At 47.2% G+C, this 26,550-nt stretch overlaps 1 protein-coding gene across 8 annotated transcripts in view; it reads right to left on the bottom strand.

The window, feature by feature from the left end:
- Positions 1-26,550, bottom strand: part of PPFIBP2 (PPFIA binding protein 2) — a gene marked incomplete at its 5' end in the record, with an annotated part of 146,600 nt that overhangs the window by 76,050 nt on the left and 44,000 nt on the right. For 7 of the 8 annotated variants that reach the window (XM_080817002.1, XM_080816998.1, XM_080817003.1 and 4 more), the window contains one exon: positions 18,170-18,372. In XM_080817002.1, the coding sequence (XP_080673128.1) occupies positions 18,170-18,372 (203 nt within the window). Of the gene's footprint in view, positions 1-4,681; positions 4,730-18,169; positions 18,373-26,550 lie in introns of those variants that run through there. The other variant, XM_080817008.1, reaches the window with a different exon arrangement.

Raw genomic sequence — 26,550 nt, forward strand, 5'->3', positions numbered from 1 at the left:
CCAACGGTTGCATTGTTCTGCGGGTCCGCAAGCTATTTAGCAAATGGCTCTGCTATGATGTCACCTTGTTAAACCCTGCTGGGAAAGAGGCCTGGGGGCCTCTCCAAGAGGTTGACAGACAGGAGTCACAGGTGCCAGAGGTCAGAGATGGTGGAATTCTAGCTTCTCAATTACACTGAGGGACAGGATGCTTGCGCATGTTGGGTACATTGGCTAAAGACAGGAGGTACCTAGAGGAAACTGGAAACTGCTAGAACCCTTGAGTAGGCATACCTGCCGCTATCCTCCTCGTGGTCTTGAAAACCTCTCCACCCAGAAGCACGGTGGGGCAAAGGATGCCAGTGATGAACCTGATCATCACGGCCGTAACAAATGCTTACAATGCGTTTTCTAAGCACTTTACATATATCGAATTATCTATCCATATTTTACTGTCAAGGAGATTTACTCCCGGGGGTTAAATCAATCATCCATGGTCACACAGAGCAGAGACATGAGCCTAAGGAGCTTGATCCAGGATCTGTGCTGTCACCCAGTAGGAATGGCTTTCAGAGGCCGCTGCCTGTGTCTCCCCCTTGCACTGCAGCCCAACCTGAGTGCGAGGCAAGTCAAGGTCTGGAGCTAGGATGCCTGTGCGCCTCTTTGTCCTCACAGCTCTGCTGGCCCAGGCTACCGGATCAACCATTTGAGTACCAGAGGACACAAAATAAAAGTCTCACATTCGCAGCTTGAGTTTATTCCACATTCTACTACAGAACCCAAGATCACTGTATAGGGGATCCACAGTAATTCCTTTTTCTTTGTGACTTTGGCCTGGAAGTTGGTGTAAACACTGAACGTGCTAGTAGCCAGCAAGAGTGTGAAGATGCTGATGGTGGTGGGATTTCTGTCCCTGGGAAAATAAGCTCAGCTCAGAGGGCAGTGGGTGGGCCCCATGGACCCTGCCTGGGGCTATTTTTAGAGACTCTTTCCTGACCATCCTGGGTTGGATCCAGTGATCTCAAAGCAGGGCAGGTGTGAGTTGTTTGTGAGTCAGTAAGGAACCAGGCAACTGAGCGGCAAAGGCCTTCTGGATGCTTGCAGCAGATTACCTTGTCCCTGGGTTCTGTTCTGTTGGAGAGGGAGCTGGAGGAGCAGCTCTGGTCAGCCTTCACTCAGTAGCCACAGCCAAGCTGGCCAGAGCCAGAGACTGCTGGGGCCTCTGGCTACTCCCCTTGGGCCAGGTCACAGCTGCCTCTTTCATGTCTTCAGTTTGAGACCTCGACAGGGCATGCAGCAAGGGCGGGAGAGCCAGAGGAAAGAATGGCATAGCACGTGCTGCTGGAGAGAACCCAACTGGTCCTGCCGTTCTCCCTTTGGTTCCCACCTCCCTCACAACGGTCAGTAGCAGTTCATAGGTACAGTGATTCTAACAGGCATGGTCCTATGCAAAGCATTCTATAGATGTTGGCTAACTTGACTCACACAACACCTGTATGCAGCAGGTATTATACCCTCCTCATTTCAGAGATGAAGAAATCCAGGGCTGATCACATAGCTAGTAAGTGTGGCAAAGCCAAGATTCCAGTGCAGGCCTTATTTCAAACCACATGTTCTTAATTACAATAGTACACAGTATCCCATCCCCCAAAGGCCACAGAACAATGTTCCCTTTTTCTGAGCCAATGTTTCCCTGCTACTTGGTGCCTCCTTGCCCACAGGCATCTCCCCTGTAGTCCCCAAATTCAAAGACTTGGCCTTGCTCTGAGACCCTGCCCTCCCAGGCTGGTCTTAAGTGCAAGGGCTTCTAGCTTGTACACCAGATCACCCCTCTTCCATCTCTTCTAGAGTCTCCCCTTCTGCATGGGAAAATGAAGGAGATAGTCTTTGCACCTTCAAAACCCCGGGCCAAGAGAAACCCACTCTCCAAGCCACTTCGGTTGGAGGACGAGAGGGAGAAGGGAGGTATGAACCCGGCAGACGGGAGGTACTAAAGACCCACAGCCAAGGAGCCCATGGCAGGGATGGGGTCAGCAGAGGACTGCTGGCAAAGGAGAGCCTTGATGGAGTCAGATGAAGTGGGTGGCAACGAGGAGGACATTGGGCATGAGCTCAGAAAACAGAGGGAGCTCATGCCAGAGCTCAGAGTAGATAGAAAGGATGAGATTCAAAAGGTAAGTTGAGGGTACCTGGGTGGCTCAGTTGGTTAAGCAACTGCCTTCAGTTCAGGTCATGATCCCTGAGTCCCAGGATCGAGTCCTGCATTGGGCTCCCAGCTCCACAGGGAGTCTGCTTCTCCCTCTGACCTTCTACCAGCTCATGCTCTTACTTGCTCTCTCTCAAATAAAAAAATAAAATATTTTTTTTAAAAGGTAAGTTGAGGCTGGGTTGCAAAAACTCTCAAAGGTCAAGCAGGCAGCTGATCTTGGGCTTTCATTCCCAGACTACACGCAAGTCCTGGGGGCTCAGGACCAGGGTCACAGGATAAAGGGATTTTTAAAGAGGATTTAAAAGAGAAGAATCTGGCAGTAGTGCTTCAGGTACAGATACTCTGATTATTCTTCCTAGGTCACACCCAATACTTTGTGCTTTGTTTCTAATGATCTTTAACATTCTAAAAGTAGAAGAAAACTATCTTTTTTGCTAGGAGTCATCCCAGCAGTTTCTGAGGTCTCCTTCCTTCGAGCGTCCCTCATCCGACTTGCCTTGTGCAGAGGAGCCAGCGTGGCCAGCCTGGGTCTCAGCACAAGCTGCCTACCTACATCGCAGCATGTGTGGAATTAGTTCCTCTAGGACAGAACTTGGGTGCGAGGTGTGGAGTTCGAGCCAGTGGGACATGGCACCGATGGTCCCACGTGCATCACAGCTGGAAGACCTCCTGATTTAAAAGCTTCATTTGGAGCTAGGAAAACAGACTTAGTGATGGGAAGTGCACTTCTCACCTGTTTTCCCCCAGACTCTCCTGTGAAGGTTTTCGGATGCTTGAGACAATGGATACAAACTTTGCCAAAATGTCTGGTCCCCTCAGCGTGTTCTCTGCTGGCCACAGTGCCCCCATCCCAAAGCTGGGCAGGGGCTGAGCACAGACAGGATTTCTGCTGAGTTCTAAACCAACAGTTTTCTACATATTTGGCAAAAGAGGGGAGGTAGGAGAACTGGACTGGGAGACAGAAGGCAGGGTCCAAGGCCAGGCTGCACCACGAGGAGCACGAGGTCCTCAGCCTCTCCCGGGCTTTGTTAAATGGAGGGTTAAATGGACTCGCCAGTGGCTCCCGGCGAGTCCCCAAAGCTCTAGTTTTGTTCAGCTGCCTTACTTTCACCACACGCTTGCCATATACCACATCACAGCAAGAGTAATTTTCTTAAAATACAAACTGGATCCCCCCATGTGTGCCAGGTCACTCCCAGGCCACAAATCCCCCCTCACACAAAGCACGTCCCCCACAAGCCTTATCCTCTGCTGCCCTGTGTGACTGGGCATCGGCCAGCTCCCCCGTCATGGAGCTTATCCGCTCCGGCTTTCTCTCAATCTTGAAGCCTGCCCAACTCCCTCCTGCTTTAGGACCTTTATACCCTCTGGCCTCTTTGCCTGGAATGTTCTTCCCCCCAGTTTCCACCTGACTCGCTCCTACTCTTCAGGTCTCGATGAAGCATTCTCTGCTCGGAGGGCTCCCTGATCGCTCCTCCTTACTCGTTCCTCCTCCTCGATGGTGCCTAGTAACAGCTCCCTCTCCTCTCTGCACTTAATTTGTAACTTCAGCTTTATCTGCTGGGATGGTAACCTCAGCCTGCCACATCGGACGGCAGCTCCCCAAGAGCAGAGATGGATTCCACTTTGCTCTCCCAGTACCCCGTCTCTATAAATATTTGCTCAACGCGCACCGCAGACCGTGCACACAAAAGCCAGCATCCCCTCGTCTGGGGGTGGCGATCGGGGGCCTTAGGAGCTAGACACGTCCTGCCCCTCCCCGGTTACAATGTCCAATCTCTTATCTGTCAGCTGTTTTGCCCTTCCTGCTGCTGAGAAACACTCAGCCTCCGTGTGAAAATAAAATGGACAACCATCTTGACCGATTTAAAGATGACTGCAAAGAGGAAAGAGCCCGAGTTCGGCGAGTACGGATGCTACTCCAGCCCCAACATTCATTTCATTCATTCGTTCGTGTCTCACACCACACACTTGAACTCATCCCCTAAAGAAAGGGCATAAACAACTTGCAACCCAAACCCCTGGCTTCAGAGCAGTCAGAAGAAAACTCCCCAAGAGCCTTCCTCCGGAAACACAGAAGCTGTCCTGGCTGACAGCAGCTAACACTCGGCCTTGGATAACATCAGAGCAGAGATGTTCCGAGGTCTGAATCTGAAAGGCAGCAGCTTCCTCTCTGCATCCTCAGACCCAAAGGCAGTGGGACACTCTTCTCTGGTCACAGCGTTTGGAGCCTCCAACTGTTTAAGCGCCCGAGTTAAACTAACGAACTTTCTTCACCCCTTCGTGCCTTTCTCATTCACCAGAATGTCAGTGGAGAAACAAAGACAGCTGACTGTTTTCTCCCCTAGTGCCTATAATTAGATTCTCATGGAGAACTTGGCCACCAGAGGGTTTTGCCGGACAAATACTCCCCCCTGCCCCCCCACCCCCCAGCATCTCTCTAGCCCTTATCTCCAGGGAGACCCACTTACTCCAAAGGAGCCAGTCACTTACCCTCTTCAGCCACGCAAAATGCTTGTAAACATCAATGTCCCCATCCATGCTGGGCACCCATGTCAGCAGTTAGATTCCTTGGTGGAAAAAGCCCTTTTTTCTGGCTACAGACCAAATTCTCTCCTCTTCCTTGCTTCTGCCCCCTCCCCCTCGGGACGTCAAGCTGTGTTCAAGTTTCCCCACTTCCCTGGCCCATGTCCTTCAGCCTTTCCCTAAACAGTTTCAGATACACAACGGCTCAGACCAGACCGTGCTGCTCCAGTGTCCTCCCCCTCCGCCCCCAGACACACGCAGGCACCAGCTCTGGGATTCAGAGCCTGAGCAGCAATCAAACCTTGAAAAAAGGTAGGGGAAAAAGACAGACTTGGACAGGAGTTGTAAACACACACACACACGAACATTTTTTTTGGTGATAATACCAGAGCCTGCTAGAGGGAAACAGTCCTGAAGAAAATTCCTCGTCTGGCTTCCCCTTTCTGCAGTGGCTGGAACTCATTACCGAGAGACCCCGATTTCCTGTCTCTGCTCCACTCTGCATTTACCCACAGGCTCCCAGCTGCTCTCGGTTTATTTGGGACTGGGGAGAAGACTAAAAATAAGTGCTGCTCTTGGAGGAGCTGCTGGTTCCCACACACAGCCTGACCCCCACCCCGAAGCCCACGCCTACCCCTTTTCCAGGCGGGTGTCGGCCTGGGCCCTGAGGAAAGCCATTTTTTTTCCAAAAAAGAACACATTCAGAACCAGTTCCGGTCTGGGTGGCTGGCCCGCTGGGTGTCTGCTGTCTTTGGCGCTGGTGGCACTGTCTGCCAGGGGCGAACTGCTACTCCCCAGGAGACATTTGCCACTGAGGGAGTTTGGCCTGGGGGTTCTGCAGCCCCCCTCAAAGCCAGGCCTTCCTGGGGCATATTCAGTGCCAGAATGGGTACAGCTCCCGTTGAGCCCGAGGTGGGCCTTGCTGGCTATCCCCCACTCCAGCTTAGCTGCCTCAGAAGCCAGGGAAGGGGGAAGGAGAGGCCCCCTCAAGTGGGTGCCCATGAGATGTAGGGAGGGCTCTGGGGAGGAGCCCTGGGAAGGCAGGGGCTGGTGGAGAGGGGAATTGTGTCTGTTTTCCTGGGCTGGCCTTCCAGGGTGGTCTCCCCATCCCTGCCTGCCCCTCCTCCCCCACAAGGCTGCCCTTCACCTCCACTCACCCCCCACTCCTCTGAAAGCTTCCCTAAACACAGCTTTTCTCCCTCGCCTGGCCCTTAACGTGCAGCCTTTGGCTACAGTGATTATGAAAGCGATCCTTGATGTGGGTACAGCGGGAACTGTGGTTACACACAAGGCCTCTGAGCTCTGCTGCCGTCAATGACTTGCAGATGTACATCTTGTGATGGTGGGGGCCTTCCTGGTGCCCTGAGGGGGTCCCTGGGGGAGGGTGTTCCTGAAATGCTAGCCTGAAGAGAAGGCTCTACTGGGTGTCGCTATGCTCCTTAGCATGGCCTCGAAATCCAGCATGGCCCAGAAGCAGGCCTGGCAGCCTAGTCACCAGCAGGCTGGCCCAGTCCACAGAGATCAGAGGCAGCAGCCGGGGAGCTCTGGCCAGCAGCTGGCATGAGGGGAGGAGTAAATTCCTGGAGGCACACCCAGATCAGAGGCTGGAAAGGAAAAGCAGGCTCTGCTGTCCGTGCGCTGAGCTCTAGGCCCTTCTCGCCTCTGGCCCAGTTCAGTCAAGGCCTGGGCCCCACCTAGTTGAAGTTCCCTGACCAGAACTAGGGTAGGATGTGTTGGGGAAACAGGTCTCTAAGGTTGCAGGGGTAGGTAAAGCTTCGTTTTTGTTTTTTTTCCTGTCTGAACGTCTGGGAAAGCCTAAGGAAGAATTCATCAACATGCATTTGCCCAGCGTCCAAGGCAAATGAAACTGACTTCCTGCCCTGAGCAAATAAAGAATCATCACATGGTATGTGGTAAAGGTGTTTCTGGGACCCTAGGGAAGAAGAGGCCTCTCGAGTGGGTTTGGGGGCTGGGTGGGGAGACACAGGGCACAATCCCAGGCCCTGCTCCCGGTGGTCATGGCTCGGTGCTCTTTAGTAGGTTCTGGTGTAAGGAGGAGGGAAAGGACAAGGCAGCAGTGCAGTGGCCTCTCTCAACCTTGCCAGCTCCCACCTGCCTGCGCGGTTGGCTCCGGTGGCAGCCCCTCCCCAGCAGCCACACCCCCCTGCACTTCACTACCTGTCCTGCTGTACCGAACCACCATGGGCTGTGGACAGGTCTGTGCACTGCACCAGACTGGAGAACATGGGTCTGTGCCCTGACCTCCATGCCTGCCAGTTCCTGGCACAGAATAACAACTGAAACATTCTTTGAGTGAAAGAGTGAGGCTCACATGGTAAGACTTGCAAGACAAGCCTAAAATTCAACTTGGAGAACATGGGTCCTAAAGGTGTGTTTCCCTAGGGTAATGATGCTCCACTGAGAGGAAAAAAATGGAGCTGATGTTCATCTCTCTCTTTTTTTTTTTTTTTTTAAGGATTTTATTTATTTTTTTGACAGAGAGAGATCACAAGTAGGCAGAGAGGCAGGCAGAGAAAGAGGGGGAAGCAGGCTCCCCGCCGAGCAGAAAGCCCGATGTGGGGCTCGATCCCAGGACTCTGGGATCATGACCTGAGCTGAAGGCAGAGGCTTAACCCAACTGAGCCACCCAGGTGCCCCTGATGTTCATCTCTTAACTCACCTCACATGTGACAAATGTGAGGCGGGAGGGTGGAGAACGGGAAAGAGGAGGAGGGAGGAATCCAGACAAGCAGCAGCTAAATTCTTGACATATTTTTATGGTATCCTCAAGTAGCAATTTCTACCTCAGCCTTTAAAAAAAGGGGGTGGTATTTTGTAATTCAACTAAAAAATTCACAGAATAACACTCCAAAAGACCTAGGAGCAGAGTACTATTTGGATGTATAAATCACTATTTCTCTGAAAACAAAGTTTCCAGATTATCAAAATGATCCGTGACTCCCAAAGAATTACAAGCCTGGGTTTTATCTGGCCTATGCTGTGTTAATCTGCAAGGTTTAACCTTCCCTTAAAGGAGAGTGGGGGATGGGCCTCCTATCTAGTACACCACCTTGGACCCACTGCTGAGGTGCGTTCTCAGGAACCACAGGGGGTACACAAATAGAGGTTATTACGGTGACCCCAAAAGCCCTTGGGGCCTTCCCAAAAGCAAATCACTCCCCAGCAACCACACTCAGCTCATCACCATCTGGAACATGAGGTAGCCAGTTGAGGGCGAAGGGCACGACACTGAGTGCCTGAGCATCTGGGGCCGAGAAACACAGCGAAGAGAGCAGAGTAGTCAGGTTTGGACAGGGAAGCACAGGTAGCTTGCCCCCCTCCTCATCTCAGGGCTTAGCAGGGAACCCCAGAAGAGTCACCTCCATGGCTGGAGTTTCACATATGTGTGAGGACTGAGGATGGCTTCCTAAGGTTCTAAACCCCCACCAGGAGTCAGCAGCATCTAACTGGGTAGAACTGTGGACTGAGAGGGGGTCTCATGGGTCACATGCCATTCTGACCGGACACCTGCACCCTGAGCTCTAGCTCAGCCCCAAGCCTTGGGCTCTGGGCCATGGTGACAGGTGTCAGGATAGCCCTGGAATACCAGATACAAGTTTGTATCCTTCAACAGGTGTGGTGCACGGTGGGCCTGCCACTGGGGAGTGGGGAGAGCAGGGGGACAGGGAGGGGCCCAGCCCAACGACACTGCTCCTTTGGTCTCACGGTAAGCAGCATCCTGGCCAAAGCAGCCCAAGTCCCCATGGGGCACAAGCATGGGAACCCACCACCACCAGGAGCTGGGACAAGGATCAGCAGACTTTTCCCGTAAAGGGCCAGATGGCAAATGTTTTAGGCTTCGTAGCCCATATGGTCTCGTTTATACTCAACTCTGCCATTTGGAAATGCAAAAGCAGCCACAGCTAACACATAAACCAAAGAGTGTGGCTATGTTAACACCTTATTTGTGGACACTGAAATTAGAATTTTAGACCACTTTCACATAAAATATGCTCATAATTTCTCAATCACTGAAAAACATAAAAATCATCCTAACCTCATCAGGCATAAGAAATAAACAGTGAGCCAAACACATGCCATAGGCTGCTGACCCCCGGCTAGGGCAATACTTCCCCATTTAAAACAAATCACCTGGGTTGGAGGGTGTTCTTGTAAAAATGCAGATTCTGACCCCGAAGGCTGAGAATGGGACCCGAAACTGCATTACTAACAAGCTCCCGGGTGATGCTTATATCTGAAGATCTCATATTTGTATAGTCAAAGGTTAGGAAACCATGTTTAGAAGTTTCTTAAAGCACAGGGTATTGAAGTTTGCCTGGAAGTTCGAATCCTCCAGAGCTCTCCACCCTCCCTCCCTTCTCCCTCCCTCCCAGGGGTGCCTGAAAGGACGGAAGGTTCCTGGTGGATGCAGGGTGGGTGTCTACATGTTCAGACCCCATGTTATGCTAACCTGGCAACATCAGCCACCATGTCCCCTGGACCTGAAGCAGGAAATTTAGTGGGAAAGGGTTTATTTGCTCTTTTACCAGTGTTTGCACATTCTTGGTCATTTATAAACATTGGTTCTTAGGGACTGAAATCATATCCTCAAGTCAGGTCTGAAAGGAGCCAGACCTCTAGAATTTAGGAGGTTACAGTTTACTGGTGGGGGTGGGGGGGTGGTGGTGGGAGAGGCGGCATGCGCAAACATCCAGGAAAGTGAAAACTGCAGAGTTTATAGTAGATGCAGGGTCCCCACTCCAGGCTGCTATGCCAGGAAAAATGTATTTAAAAAAAACTAAGGTACAGGTTTCCTCTAGGGCAGGGCCTGGCAGCTGAGGGCCAGGAAATGCCTCCTGGAATGGAAGGAGCCATCCTAATAGCGCCCCAGCAAAAGGCACTGGAATGAAGGGGTTTGGAGAGGTCTTCTCTGCCTTGACAATGAAGACCAGGTCTCTGCTCCCAGCAGCAGCTCTCAGCCCTCCCATTTCCTCTCCCCCAGCACAAACAGTAGTGACCTCTCAGGCTTGCCTTTTCTCCAGTGGGTTCTGAGGAAAATGCGAAAGAACTCTCCCAACTGGGCCAGGTATGCTGTCCAGCAGCTTCATTAATGAGGGGAGCTTAGGTCATCTGTCTAACTGAAACAAACAAAGCTATTTTTCTTACATAATGCCTGCACCTTCTTCCTTGGGATTTAGACTTTCCAGCATTTATCCCTGACTGCCACCTAGTGGATTCATCCAGTACTGCACAGGAACAAAGAACCCGACTAGCGCCCCAGCCCTGCTCAGGGAAGGAGTCCCTGGGGAGCAAAGCACAAGTGGGGAAAAAAAAGAAGAAGAAGAGGAAGAAAAGTGGCAGATGGTGCCCATACCTAGCACTTTCAGCTCTCACTCAAGGGCAAGGCAAGAAATTCACACTGCGAACTGGCTCACATAAGCTCTATTTTTTTCCCCCTTAAAAAGTAAGCACCAAATTTCCCCTCCTCTCAAGATCCATAGGAAGCGATATGTGTGTGGCTTAGTCCATGAATCGTCTGCCTCTGGTTCAAGTCATGATCCCAGGGTCTGGGATCGAGTCCCGCACTGGCTCCCTGCTCAGCAGGAGTCTTAGTCTCCCTCTGGCTGCCACTAACTTTTCAAAATGAGTACGTCTAACGTGCATATACCCTGATCCACCTTTTGTTCAAGGCCCGAAGTGGGGAACAAAGATACAGAGAGAAATCACACATGGCAGAAGAGAAACAAGCTCACAGTTCGTAACTCATAGAACAGCTTTTTCTCCCTACCTTTTCTTGTAGCTCCTCTGGCTTTTCAATGTGGTAAACAGATTTGCTTCTTTGGCCAGAATGAAAGATTGCAAGCTGAATCTGGGAGGACTGGCAGGGGCCTCTGTTTGAGGAGCTGGGAGCTGAGGAACCAGCCATCTGTGACAAGGTACTGGAGCAATGAGGGGGTGGCCCTCCTGGGCCTGGGCCACTTTGTTTCGTGAAAGACTAGTGAAGAAGGGAACCGCAGGCTCCTGAAGCTACAGCAGGCGGTCAGAGGGGAGTACACAGGCTAGAGAGGATGTCGCTCCTCACCCCATTTCAGCGGTCCTGAGAGGTCAGCCTCCGCCAAGCCCAGACCATGGGGCAGCTGCGCCCAGAGAGGCTCCCTAACCTGTTTTTACTCTGGAAACCCAAAGGCCTTGGCTGGGGGAAGGCCATGGCTGGTGACCAGAATGCCTGGCCAGATCTTGTCAAAGCAGTGGTCACTTCCAGTAGGGAGACGGGGTCCCAGAGGAGGGAAGAGGCCCATCCAAAGTCACATGCAAGCAGTAGGCCACTGGTCTCTTAACTCATCCCTACCTCCCATTCTGCCTCACCGTGCTTCGGTGCTGCCCAAGCACCCTGTCCAGGATACCTGCACTCTTGTGGAGGAAAGCCAGCACTCCTGCTCGGAGGCCAAGCCACTCTGGGAACCCAGCTTGCAGAGAGGGACCTGGCATTTGGTCCTGCTGCAGGTTCCCTGCCCACCTCTCCCCCTCATCCCAGAGCCTGGGTTGCCCTGACTTGCCCTCACTCTGTTACTACTGGATTTGCCAGACTTTCCTTGGACTTCATCTTGAGCCCCTGAAGCCTTAGGTCTTTATGCAGGATTCCCCTGACCCACACCAAAGCCACTGAACAGCCGTCTAGACCTAGCACTTTGTAGGAGGAGAGGCGTCTACTGAAAGGTTACAAAAGCCCCTGAGTTGCTCCATCTGGAGATGCTGCTGGCTCTGATCGATCTTGCACATCATCCAGTGACCCAGGTGTCACCAGCCTGCTGCTACTTGGCTGTCCCCAGCCCTGATGAGCCCACTGGAAGCTGGAACACTAGTCTGTCTCTGAGCTCTACGCCCAGGCCAGACCCGGTTCTCCAACCAGCCTCCATCCAGCCAAGCAAGCAGGTGTGGAGGAACAGTGACACCCCTTCCGGGCTCTGGAAAAGCCCCACTCAAGGTCCAGCCGGATTCTGGGATGTGGCCAGAATGGACCAGCATCTCCCTGCTTGTGTTATAGTCAGGGCCACAGATGAGCGTCCCTAGCTTCTCTGGCCTTCAGGACCATCTGGTAGGACTGAGGGGCTCTTGACCAGAAATGGCCACGCTCTCCTTGAGGGCATCGTCTGCACCCCACCATAGGCCATGGAGGTGGCTGCAGGGACGTGAGCTCAGCTCAGTGCCCACCACAGCAGAGAGGCCTCAGCCCCACAGCCAGGGCCTCAGCCTCACCCTGGGCCTCAGCCTCACCCTCTCTAGTACTGACCCTGAGGGGGGTCCGGTCTACTTAAGGTGCAGGATGACTCTTTCCTCTCCTGAGCTCACACAGGAGAGCCCCAGAGAAGCTTCTCTGCCGGTCAGGCCGCATGGCTCACCCTGGACCCCGGGACGCTCTCCCTACAGAAGAACCTTATCAGAAGCTCCCAGCCACTCTATCAGTTCCCTGTGACAGGCCAGACAGATACCACTTCCATGACAAGGAGATCTGGGCACTTGGTTCCTTTCCTCACTGAAGCCCAGAGGGGGTCCCCAGCCTAGAGAACCCCACACATACCCTTCCGGGCCTGGAGCTCACTTTTCCTCATCCTACTGCCTGCCAAGGAAAGGAAGACCCTATTTTAGGCCCCAAATTTCTGGAAACTCACCCACAACCCAGCACCACTGAATCCTGGGCAGTCTGCTGCACTGGGTCTTTAGGAGTCTGGTCTGTTGCTAACTATCCGCAGGCAGAGTCTTCGCTGGTACCTCCTGTCCTCTGTCCAGCCTGCCAGCCCCTGGCAGAGGGAAAGCCAGCCCCACTTTAGGGAGACAAGCTGTCTGGGATGCACTAGGACCGGGAGCTCCTCCTCCACCTGAGACAAAGGCAGGGCCCAGACTCATCTGTTGTTTGTTCCTATGAAAACACCAACCATTCCCCCCAGCCACCTCTGCCTCCACAGCACCCTTTTCCTCGTGTACCCCAGATGCTGACATCAGTGTCTGAGGGCTCATAGCACGAAGACAGCATCTTCTACCACACGCACCCAAGGGCAGCTAATCCACAGCTGTGTGTAAATGCAAGGTCTTTAATTTCTACTTCTTTTGCACCTAACAGCTGTTTGTAGGCCTGGAGGACTTGACTCAAAAATTAGGAGGCAGCCAATTAGATCCTCTCCTTCAGGAATATAAGTCTCACACACACACACACACACACACACACACACAGGGAATAAACACTGGAGAGAAAACACGAAAAGAATTTGTCAACAAGAAGGCTAAAATCAAGTCAAAAGGCCATGTGGCAGTTGCTCTGGGCTGTGTTCCCAGGAGCTGTTCATGCCCCCTCCCTCCTGTCATGGCTCCTTCTGGACAAAGTGCCAATACTTGTTTCCCAGCCTCCCTTGCAGCTAGGGTTTGCACAAGTGAACAAATCTGGACCTGGGGCGTATACTGGAAGTCGGCTGCAGGGCTTCAGAGAAAAAGAGTTCCCTTCCTAATTGGAAGAAAAACACGGGACAAGACATGCCCTACTTCTGGACATGCTGCCTAGGACTGCGGTCACCATCTTGCAGTTGTTAAGCAATACCCCTGAGGAAACACCAACCTCCAAGGATGATGTGGCAGAACAATGGAAAGAGCCATCCCATGATGACCTTGAGGTCATCCCATAGCCACTGATCTGACCCTGGGACCGCGCACCTTCTGGGTATCTTGTTAGTGACAAATAAACCTTTTTATAGGCTATGCCTCTTCCCTGGAGAAAAAACACCAACTGACAGAAAGATCACGAGGCAGAGCTGGACCACACCAGGCCAACAGAGGACAAGCAGTAATGGGGGCGGGGGGTGGATATGGCAAAGCCAACTGACCAAAGAGGAGTAGAGCACAAACATTCAAGGGACGCACAGGTATGAACTCTGCCTGCCTGATCCTTCCAGCTGCCTTATTAGTTTCTATTCTAAGCCACATGCATTTTTTTAAAAAATAATTTAAGTGAGTCTCTGAGGTATAAAACAGTGTGTCTCAAACTTTAATGAGAATATGAATCACTGCGAGATGGTTCAGTGGGTAAAGGGACAGGGGGGTGGCAGGTCCCATATTCTGCCCTTTTTTAAAGACACCAAGCAGCAAGCAAACTACCAGGGGCTGGCAAAGTTGCTGGTCCACAGACCACAATTTCAAGTCTTCTAGAAGGACCAATCTAAAACCAATTAAAAAGTACCGGTGGATCTGTTCACTACTTTGGATTCCATTTCCATATAGGTCTGACCTACTATGGAATGTGTATGCCCCCAGATTATAAAAGGACTCTAGGGCTGCAAGATCCAATATACAGACAGGCTGTCTCTGTCCAGAATCAAAACTTCACATCCTGTCCTGGTATCCTGGAATGTTTATATGAACTTTTGACCCACCCTAAAAGTACACGGTTCATAGGTTGCTGATGGCCATAATTACTCTAAAAGACACTGAATGCAATAACATTCAGGAAACTTTCTCCAAAGGCAGGCATTCCCCCCAACCACCATACAGAACCTCAAAAGAGATCTACAAATCTTAATATAAGTGGTTTTCTGTAACACGTTTTGAAAAACTAACAACCATGATGACTGCCTTTGGATCAAAAATATTTAAGAGTCTTTTTAGTAAGTTATAGAAATTAGGTTTATATTTCACACCACACACTAAGAAATGTTGCAGGCGAATTCAAGTTAACCCTAAGATATAAATCAAACCATAAACTTACTGGAGAAGATAAAGGTGAATATCATTTGATCTGAGGTTTAAAAAAAAAGGCGCTTCTAGGGATAAAAGGAAAATAAGAAACCCAAACAGGAAAGACAGTAAATTACAATCCTTTTAAAGTTTTTGTCTCAAAAAGCACCAGAAACAGCATTTAAAAAACAAAGTGAAGAAAATGCCACAAACAATGCAAAGGGCTTTAAAAAGTTCAGTATATATGAAAAGCACTAAAATTCTAACAGGAAGGGGAGAGAAGAACATAGAATATCAACAGGGTGTGGCAGGGACACCCAAGGTGATCTCTTGAGTGTGTCGGGAAAAAGTATTAGTGTTATTTTTTTAACCTGACTCTTAAAAAAAATCTCTATTTGGGGCTATGTTTTATAATTTACATATATTAGGACAATATTGTATTTATAAATATGAATAAATGGAAATGAAATTTTTTTCCAGATGGGGTAGAGATCAAAACTTTGGAGACCATACAGAATAATACTAATTAAAAAAAAATGTTTAGCCTCCCACAAATGCAAAAGTGGTAAAAAGACATTTTCTCCTAAGAAATTGGTAAAGCTGTTTTTTTTTTTTAAATCTTAGTGATTGTTGTTGATCAGGATGGACCTCAAACCCTGCCAGTGAAAATATAAATGAGTAAAATCTTCCTGAAAAGTGGTTTGGAAAAAATGTGTCAAAGCCTTAAAGATATTAATACCCTTGGATTACAGTTGCCAGACTTAGCAAACTGCATGGGACAAACTTACCAAGATTTATCCATCACTTATCTAAAATTCTAGTTTAACGGGGTATCCTGTATTTTGTCTGTTAATTCTACTTTAATCCCACCTTTAGGACTCTACCTTATGGAAATATCTAGAGAGAAAGACAGATATTTCTGGACATTCCCTGCAGCAAAGCTATATATTGGTTAAAGATGAAGAAGAACCTAAATGTCAGTATTAGAGAAATGGTCGCATAAATTCAGGCACCATACAAGGTGGAAGTACGTCATCATCGTAAACTACACAGTGAAGGATAAAACCACGAGCTGTTTCCAAACTCTGGGCAGACTGGGCTTTTGCTGGGGAATCCGCTTCAATGAATCTCTTGGTTACGTGATGGTAAATGTCCCCAGAAAGCTGATAGGGGACATTTAAAACCAGATGCCAAACTGTTCTGCAGCCTGAGGCAAGGATGCAGGGAACAGTGGAGGAGGCTCTGGAAGTTTCCAGTGGCCCCCAGTACATGGTGACAGGCCAGCCCAAGGACAGAGAAAGTCAACAAGTGACGTTAGGAGAATTCTGGCTGATGGATATGGGGAGCAGTGAAATCCAATATCCAACATATTGGTCTGAAATTTTTGTTTTCTACATGGAAACATTCCACATATAAGCTCACGGTCCCTTCCCTGCCATTCTGAAACCACCAAAGATCTGAAGACCAAAAGGTTTTGTTTTGTTTTTAAAGATAACGTTGGTGCCAAACTTATTTGGCAGTCTAACTGGACCTGAACTAGCAGGAGAGTATTTGTAGTCTTTGTCCCACGTCGTGTGGATATTCACACATCTCACTGTAGAAAGGTCAATGCATTCCTGCTCAAGACATAATATATCCTAGGTATAGATGTATGCTCTCACCTTTCTGAAGTTTAATATGTTCTGGTTCTAAAATGCACCTGGACCCAGGGTTACAGACAGAGGAGCTAAGGACCAGCAATTCTCTTTATGTGTCATCAAGTCCCCTTTAAACACTATAGCCAGAGTCAGTCAGGCTAGCAGAAATGGAGGGAGGGATGGGTGTCCACACCCAGGGGACAGTGGACCTTAGAAAGCTCAGTTGTCCACACAAGTGGGCAAAAGATGATCAGAGCAGACTGGAGAGAGGCCAGGCACAGCCTCGGGGAACTGGAAGTATGGGAACAGCCAGAATTCCTGACGAACTCCAGGGAGGCAGAGACCCCTCTGGCCTGGGACGGGAGAGAGAAAGAAAGCCAACCGCAGGTTGGGAAAAGTGGGTGGAGGAGCAGATGCAGACTTCTGTCTGGTCGTGGCACAAGTCTGAGAGACCACTGACGACGGTCTTCATCTGGGGGTGACACGAGGAGTTTTTCAAACCTAGATGGCAACAGGCCCACCAGAGACCCATCCTTCGGGCTTCCCCATCCTTCCCCAGGCAATATCCGGCTGTATTCCCTACCGATGCCTTCACAAAAGACTACAAACCTTGTGGCTTCCAACAAGACAAGCATACAGTCTCACAGTTCTGGAGGTCAGAAGTCCCCAAGGGGTCTTGCTGGGCTCCAGTCGAGGTGCTGGTAGGACTGCTTCCCCGCCTGGGGACTTGGGGGGGGGCCACCTTGCTAGCCCCCAGCCCCTGGGCTCCTGACTTGCTTCCATCCAGAAAGCCTGACTCCCATGGGTCCCATACCGAAGCTTTGCCACTTCCTTCCTAAAGATGCCAGTGACTACACTGGGCCCACCTGGGCAATCCATGCCCCTTGTTCTCCCTATTTAAACTCTGCTGATGAGCAACCCTAATTCACTGGCTACCCTCCCCTTGACCGTGTACAGTAACATTCACAGGATCCGGCGATTAGCACACAGGCATCTTTGGGAGGCCACCACTCTCCCTTCACAGGGGTGTAGGTATGTTACAGAACATGAGGCAGGCAGCCTGCATACTGAAAATACTGAGTAACACACGAATGCAATGAAGAATTCCTCAGTGTTCAGAGGGAGGCTCGGGGAGAAGATTGTATTGACCGAGGACTCCTGAACAGAAAGCCAGCTAGGACATCTGGCATGTAACCTGTCTCATTGCAAATGACTTGGCCTCTGGACAAGGACATCCCAACCTCCTTGGTTTCTAACACCACCCTCTACCTCCCAGTTCAGTGCCCATTCCTGCCTTCCCCTCTCTGTGTGTACCTTCCCGTTTGGAATCAGTCTGCAGGGCTCTGACTTTGGAAGACTGCATTGTGGCTTCCATCCTCAAACACAGCTCAGGCAATCAAAAGCTCCCTCAAGCTTCCCAGGTTCCTCCTTCCTGCCCTGGAATGGTTGATCTTAGATACCTCCTCAATGGGCAAGCTCCTCACTTGCCCCCACTCCCGAATATCGGGAGGCTACCAGAGAGGACCAGCTGGTTTCCCTGGGGAAGGAGACAGGTCACCAAACCCATATATTTACAGCTCTGGTTACTCATCTGCCTCCATCAGAGACTAGCAGATGTGCAGCCTTGATCTAGAGAGCAGGAGGGGACTCAGGAACCCTGCATCCCGCTCCAGGGGCAAAGCGTCCCAGGGCAAGGCAGTCTGAAGGGCAGGGTGAGGAGAGGAGCTGTTGTAAGAGACAAGGAGCAGGGTGAGGAGCTGAGGATAGGGACCCCATCTGGGGATCGTAATTTGGCAAGTTGTACTTGTAATCCCACAGGAAAGAACTGTCCTGCTTGCTCTCCTCCAGCCCTGGATGTCCCCCGTCTCAGAGAGCGTGACTGGTGCCCACAGGCAGGCCGACTGAGTGGCTTAAGCTGCTGGCCTTCGGGGGGAGGCCAAAGACTGGCTGGCCAAAGCCAGATGGGAAGCAAGAAGAGCCTGGAAGGTGCAGAGATGAGGTAATAGTCCCCAGGCAGTGTGGCCATTCTGAACGCCCTGGCATTATGTGGTTAGTATGATCCCCAGTGGTTTTCCGAACAGGCCACAGTCCCACTCACCAAGCTCTCCTTTATGTAGGCAGCCGTGGGGCCCGGGATCTGGCTCAGGAGGGCTGCTCTCTCCTGGGGCTGCTCCAGCATCTCCAGGGCCAGTTTCAAGTCCTCAACGAGATGGAGCACTGGAAAGGGGTTTGTGTGGGAGGCCGGAGAGGCTCGCGCAGGCTCACAGCCACCGTCATTGATATCTGCACCTGTCTGAGTGCCTGGAACAAGAAAGAGGTGGGAACCTGGTAAGAAGGGTGGACACCATGGGCAAGGAACTGGCAAAGGGCAAAGAGAGAGGAGATAGGGGACAGAGATGGACAGGAAGCCCAGAAAACCACTTCCGCCTCAGCAGAACCATTCACACAGCAGACTCGGCAGAAATCATCTTTAATCCTGGACTGGGCCTGACAGGAAGAGACGGGACCAAGGTGGACAACTTGCCCAGCGAGAGTGACGCATAGAAGCTAAGAGCCTCAGACAATTGGGCGAACACAGCCAGCCCTGATCAGGAGCCAAAACATGCCTGCTAAAACAATGAGCAGCCTTTCTGCTGCCTTTAGACTCCTTACTTTAAGTTAATGCTGTAGGGCCGTCTGCACGGTCCCCTCCCTGGATGTGCATTTCTCTCCTCTCGTCCCACAGCAGGTCCTCACTCTGGGCTGGCCCCGTATGGTGTCCCAGAGTGATGCAGTGCCACCTCTGGTGAGCTTCCAGCAGACTGGGATTATTCTAGATCTTCCCACTTGGGGGATCTCTACATCCCCTTATGGACTCCCACTTCACAGCTGTGTGAGTGACCACGTAATCCACATCTCATCCCTGCATCATGGGCTGTGAAGCTCTGAGGCCAGGGTCCCTGGCCTAGTGGGCAGACTTCCTGGGGTCCCGGCTCCTGCCCCCACCCCCCCCAAGATGCTGAAGGGGCATCTGGCTCTGCACGCTTGCTTGGAGGAACAGCTAAGAGAGGGAGACAGCTTGGACTGGGTCAGCTCTAATTTCAAGTGTCCCAAACAAGACTTGTTTTTGCCTTTCTGAACCTCACCATTTAAGCAAACAAACAAAAAGTCTTCTTTACATAAACACAGTGGTTTATTTTTCAGACCAAAAACTGGGGTGACACAGTCTGACAAATGATTTCTGTGCTTCTTTCCGCAATAAAACACGCTTCAGAAAATACAGGGTCGGTGGTGGAATTTCTAGGGTACTTGGATTGTTTATAGGGCCAGCGGGAATCAGGGCCCTGCTGGAAAATGTGGGCAATAGGGCCACCGCAGCCCCAGTTATACGGCAGGCCTGACGTCTACATCTAGGTCCCTCCACCCTTCTAAGAGCCAGCTTCCTAGTTGCCACGGCAGTCCTCGCAAGGAAAAATCCACACAGAAGGAAACAATTACTATCTGATTGCTGGTTTGCTTTCTGAAAGCACAGGATAGAGGGAACTGTGGGTCACAATCCACAAACAAGTCCGTGGCTCTGGGGAGCTGGGAAACTGCCTGTTACCCACACTCTGGTGTGTGCTCAGCAATTTCTGGGCCCTGCAAATCCAATGGAGAGTTGACTGGGAAGGGCCACAGCTGGCTTCAGGGAAGGAAACGGACCGAAATAGAGCAAGACCCCCCATCCCTGCCGCCAACCCAGTCTCCAAGCAAATGCTGAGTGATCCCTGACCATCCCAGACATGCTCCAACATGTACACCTTCATTCATGGAGGATCAGTCAGGCCAGTCAGACCAGGGGTAGGTAGGAAGACTGAGATCTTCATTAACCTTATGCTACGCTGTGGTGTTGGACAAGTCTCTTCCTTTCTCTGGGGCCCTCCCTGCCCTAAAGCCTTGGGATGCTTCCCTACTGTTCAAGGGGTATGTGTGAGTGTGTACACATGTGTATCTCTGCCTATTTTTTTTCTGTGCCTATTTCTGTATGTGATGTATGTATACATAAAATACATAATCCCCCCCTTTTTTAGTTTTGCAATTTACATCAACACACAGGCTCACAAAAGGGTCCAGAATGGTGAAACTCCTAGGGCCCAGCATTAGCAAAGGCAAAAATCACCCAGAAGATTCAATTCCATACTCCACACATTCCCTTTGGATGATTAGTTCCTATGGCAAAATTGCATCCACGGAGGGAACCAAATCAAAATGGAACTACCAGATACAACAAAGAGGAAGATATATGCCCTCATACCTGTGAGGATAATGGAGCAAGATAAAAGAGATGATAATATAACATATAAGACAAAATATAAAAGAGACAAGGTGTTATGCCCCAAATTACTTCTAGGAAAAGAGCAATTTACCTTATATTCAAACCCTAATAAAGTTTCTCTCTGGAGGCACTCTGTCACTTTATTGAACAACAAGGCACTCTTCGGGGAAGACGGATTAGCACAAAAGGTTTCAATTTTATATGCACATTTGAGTTTTACAAACTACAGATGCCTGGGCCCCACATCCGAGATTCTAATTGGTCTGAGGTGTGACCTGGAAGAATAAAAAGCTCCCAGATGACTTGTGTGCAGCCCAAGCTGAAACCACTGCACCAGCAAATCACCACAATCGATACTGAATTTTGATGTTTAGGGAGGTCACCTGGGAATTTTTATTTTAAGGATAAAAACACTGAAGCTTAATACAGATTTAGTAATTATTAGAGGAAATAAGACCCCATAAATTGGAAGCATAGGATTTTACTGGAAGCCTTTTAATGATCACTTTCAAAGGCAAGTAAGTAGGTATGTGGTAATAACTAGGGTTATTTATAGATGCTTTGCTTCTCCTCTATTTGAGCTCATAGTGAGATTAAGTGTTTGCCCCTTAAAGTTTTTTAAGGCCACATGACTTCCTTTGGCCAATAAATATCAAAGTCTTTAAGAACCAATACATGATTCCCCATATCTCTTCTACCTGCTCTGGCCTCTGATAATGGTGAGGACTGAATCAGTCCACGTCCAAGAGAGAGGATGACAGGGACCAGAGCTCCCAGCAGATCTAGGGGGAACTTAGAAGATGAACAAGAAATAAACTATGCTGTTTCAAGCTAGTGATCTTTCAGGCTGTTATGCTGCAGTAACACACAGTCCTATCTCCCCTTATACAAAGTATGTATGTCATAGGGTCACATATGTGAAAGATAAACTTTTCAAAAATGACCTTTTAGTGGGTTCAAACTTAAGTGACCATCAACTTAATACAGATGCTGTATGTGTAAGATGTTGACCACAAATCAAAGACATGCAAAATATAAAGAGAAGGAATCGAAGTATATTAGTAAACAAAGGGAGCAAATTGTGAGAAAAGAGCAAGAAAATAGAGGAACAGAGAAGAACTATAAAAACAACAAAACAAGTAACAAAATGGCAATAAGTTCATACCTAACAATAATTATTTTGTAAATGGACTAAATGCTCCAAACAAAAGACATAGGGTGGCAGGATGGATAAAAAACAAGACCCATCTATATGCTGCCTACAGGAGATGCATTTCAGACCTACAGACAAATGCAGATTGAAAGTGAAGGGATACAAAGCATTTCTCATGCAAATGGAAGTAAAAAGAAAGCCTTGGTAGCAATACTCACATTGGAGAAAACAGACCTTAAACAAAGACTATAACAAGAAAAAAAGGACATCATATACTCAAAAGGGAACAATCCAACAAGAAGATGTAACAGTTGTAAATATTTATGCACTCAACAGAGGAGCACCCAATTACATAAAGCATCTAATAACAAACATAAAGGGAGTAACTGAGAGTAATATAATAATAGTAGGGAATTTTAACACCCTACTTACATCAATGGATAAATCTTCCAAGCAGAAAACCAACAAGGAACAGTGGCTTGAATGACATCTTGGACCAGATGGAGCTAAAACTGATATATTCAGAACATTTCATCTGAAAACATTCTTTTCAAGTGCATATGGAACATCTTCCAGAATAGATCACATAACAAGTCTCAACAAATTTAAAAGCACTGAAGTAATACCATGCATCTTTTCCAACCACAATACTAGGAAACTAGAAATCAGCCACAAGAAAAAGTCTGAGAAGAACACAAATACATGAAGTTAAATAACATGCTACTGAACAATGAATGGGTCAAAGAGGAAATTTAAGAAGATGTGGAGACAAATGAAAATGGAAATACAATAGTCCAAAATCTTTGGGATACAGCAAAAGCTGTTCAAACAGGAAAGTTTGTAGCAATACAGGCCTACCTCAAGAAGCAAGAAAAATCTCAAATAAACAACCTACTCTTATACCTAAAGGAGTCAGAAAAAGAACAAACAAAAGCCAAATACAGTTGAAGATAGGAAATAGTAAGATTAGAGCAGAAATAAACAACATAGAAACTAAAAAAAAACCCCAATAGAACAGATCAATGAAACCAGGAACTGGTTCTTTGAAAACATCAATAATATTAATAAACCTTTAGCTTTAGCCAGACTCATCAAAGAGGGAAACAGAGAGAGAAAGGACTCAAATGAACAAAATCAGAAATGAAAAAGGAGAGTTAAACAACCAACACAATAGAAATACAAAAGACATAAGAGCATATTATGAAAAATTATATGCCAACAAACTGGAAAACCTAGAAGAAATGGATAAATTCCTAGGAGCATATAACCTCCAAAAACTGAAACAGGAATAAACAGAAAATTTGAACAGACTGATTACCAGCAATGAAATTGAATCAGTATTCAAAAAAAATCCCAAGAACAACAACAACAAAACTCCCAACAAACAAAAGTCCAGGACCAGATGATTTCACAGGTAAATTCTATCAAACACTTATAAAGATGAGTTAATACCTAGTCTTCTCAAACTATTCAAAAAAAAAAAAAAAAAAAGAAGAGGAAGGAAAGCTTCTAAATTCATTCTATGAGGTCAGCATGAATCCTGATATCAAAACCAGATTAAGACACTACAAAAAAAGAGAACTACAGGCCAGTATCTCTGAAGAACATAGATGCAAAAATCCTCAAAAAATATTAGGAAACAAAATCCAATAACATTTAAAAAAAATCATTGACCACAATCAAGTGGAATTTATTCCTAGGATCCAAGGGTGGTTCAATGTTCACAAATTAATCAACATGATATAGCACATCAGTAAGAGAAAGGATGAAAACCATATGATCATCTCAATAATGCAGAAAAAGCATTTCACTAAGTACAACACCCATTCTTGATTAAAAAAAAAACCAACAACCCTCAACAAAGTAGGTTTAGAGGGAATGTACTTCAACATAATAAAGGCCATACATGAAAAACCCACAGCTAACATCATTCCCAATGGTGAAAAACTGAGACCTTTTCCCCTAAGGTCAGGAACCAGACCAAGATGTCTACTATCACCACTTTTATTCAACATAGTATTGGAAGTCCTAGCCACAGCAATCAGACAGCAAAAAGAAATCAAAGGAAGTAAAAGGAATCCAAATTGTTAAGGAGGAAGTAAAATGGTCTTATTTGCAGATGACATGATACTATATATAGAAAGCCCTAAAAACTCCATCAATAACTACTAGAACTGATAAGTGAATTCAGTAAGACTGCAGGATACAAAATCAATTTACAGAAATCTGTTGCATTTTTATACACTCATAATGAAGCAGCAGAAGAGAAATTAAGAAAACAATCCTATTTACAATTGCACCATAAATAATAAAATTCCTAGGAACAAACTTATCCAAGGAGGTGAAAGACCTGTACTCTGAAAACTATAGCACACTGATGAAAAAAACTGAAGACAACACAAAGAAATGGAAAGACATTCTATGCTCATGGATTGGAAGAATAAATATTGTTAAAATGTCCATATTACCCAAAGCAATCTACAGATTTAGTGTAATCCCTATAGAAATACCAAGAGCATTTTTCACAAAACTGGAATAATCTTAAAATTTGTATGGTACCACAGAAGACCTCAAATAGCCAAAATGATCTTGAAAAAGAACAAAACTGGAAGTATCACAATCCCAGATTTTGAGCTATACTACAAAGCTGTAGTAATCAAAACAGGATGGTACTGACACTAAAATAGACACATAGACCAATAGGACAGAATAGAGAGCCCCAAAATAAACCTGTGGTTATATGGCCAATTAGTCTTTGACAAAGAGACAAGAATATACAATGGGAAAAAGACCGTCTCTTCAACAAATGGTGCTAGGAAAACTGGACAACTACATGTAGAAGAATGAAACTGGGCCATTTTCTTACATCATACAGAAAAATAAACTTAAAATGGGTTAAGGACCTAAATATGAGACCTGAAATCATAAAAATCCTAGAGAACACAGGCAGTAACCTCTTTGACATTGGCCATAGCATGTCTTCTGAGGCACGGAAAACAAAAGCAAAAATAAACTATTGGGACTACATCAAAATAAAAAGCTTCAACAGAACTAAAAGCCTACTGAATTGAAGAAGATATTTGCAAATGGCATACCTGATAAAGCGTTAGTATCCACATATATAAAGAACTTACATAACACCAAAAATCCCAAATAATCCAATTAAAAAGTGGGCAGAAGACATGAACAGACATTTCTCCAAAGACATCCAGATGGCCAATAGACACATGAAAAGATGTTCAACAGCACTCATCATCAGAGAAATGTAAATCAAAACCACAATAAGATGACACATCACACTGGTCAGAATGGCTAAAACGAAAAACACAAAAACCAACAGTGTTGGCAAGGATGTAGAGAGAAAAGAACCTTCATGCACTATTGGTGGAAATGCAAACTGGTGCAGCTATTGGGGAAACAGTATGGAGGGTCTTTAAAAAAATTAAAAATAGAAATACCATATGACCCAGTAATTCCACTACTGGATATTTACCCAAAGACTGAAAATACTAATTCAAAAAGACATACACACCCTTATGTTTTTTGCAGAATTATTTGCAATAGCCAAATTATGGAAGCAGCCCAAGTATCCAACAACAGATGAATGGATAAAGAAAACCTGATATAAAACGGAATATTACTCAGCCATAAAAAAGAATGAAATCCTGCCATTTGCAACAACATAGATATTTCTAAAGAGTATAATGCTAAGTGAAATAAGTCATTCAGAGAATGATTTCACTCATATGTGGAATTTAAGAAAGAAGAGACAAACCAGAAAGATACTTTTGTTGTTGTTGTTGAAGATTTTATTTATTTATTTGATAGACAGAGAGAGAGAGTAGAAGCAAGGGGAGCAGCAGGCGGAGGGAGAAGCAGGCTCCCAGCTGAGCAGGGAGCCAGATGTGGGACTTGATCCCAGGACCCTGGAATCATGACCTGAGCTGAAGGCAGATGCTTAACTGACTGGGCCACACAGGCACCCCCCCAAAATTGACTCTTAACCATAAAGAAGAAACCAGTCGTTACCAGATGAGGGGGATGGGTAAAACAGGTGATGGGAATTAAGAATACTTGTCATTGTGAGCCGCAGGTAATGTATGAAGTGTTAAATCACTATACTGTACACTTGAAATTAACATAACACTGTGAACTATACTAGAATTAAAATTGTACTAAATGATATTTAATCACTTAGATGGGGGCTCTTGGGCATGAAATGAAATATCTGATGACAGTATCATATGTGAATTTTAGAAGTGCTTTATTTAAAACAACTTAAAAATAATGTTTTCTAAGACTTTGCCACTTAAAATCTGGTACACATCAGCAGCACTAGCATTACCCGGGAGCTCAGCAGAAATACAGACTCTCAGGTCCTGTATTGGCCCTACAAACATGGATCTATATTTTATTAACATCCGCAAATGCTCTGCAACTGCTCTGGAATGCTAAAATTATTCAAAAGGTAGCGTTCATCATGATAGAAACAGCATGTTAGAGAGAAACATAATTCTTGAATAAAACTGTTAAAAATGTGCCACCAAGACAAGAAATTCATAAATATATTATTTTATGTAAGTACTTATAAATACACATGAGTCTAAGCCAATCAATCAATATTATGAGTACGTATTTGTCTATTTGGGAATGCTTGTCTATTGGGGTATATATGGTAAGTTTTACAGGGTTAAAGGGGAAAAGGAAGAAATAGAAACCTTAATGAAAGAATAAGAAAGCATGAGAAAGGAAGACAAAAACTTGAAAAAGAACCAAGTGGAAACCAAAACAAAAAATGCAACGCTGTAGTTTCACGTGAAGTGGACAGATTAAAGAACAGACAAGAGGATTATGGGAGTGGGGGTGGGAGAGAATGTGGAGAATGAAGCAGAGGCAACAAAGACAAAACCGCTATGGACTTCTCACAGTTGAAAACTTGCGTCCTCTCATTTTGAAGACATAGACTGCGCCCCCAAAAGGATACAAGTCAAAACACACCCACCCTAGAAATCACATGGTAAAACTCAAGAAC

The sequence above is a fragment of the Martes martes genome, assembly GCF_963455335.1.
Source record: "Martes martes genome assembly, chromosome: 10".
NCBI lineage: Eukaryota > Metazoa > Chordata > Mammalia > Carnivora > Mustelidae > Martes > Martes martes.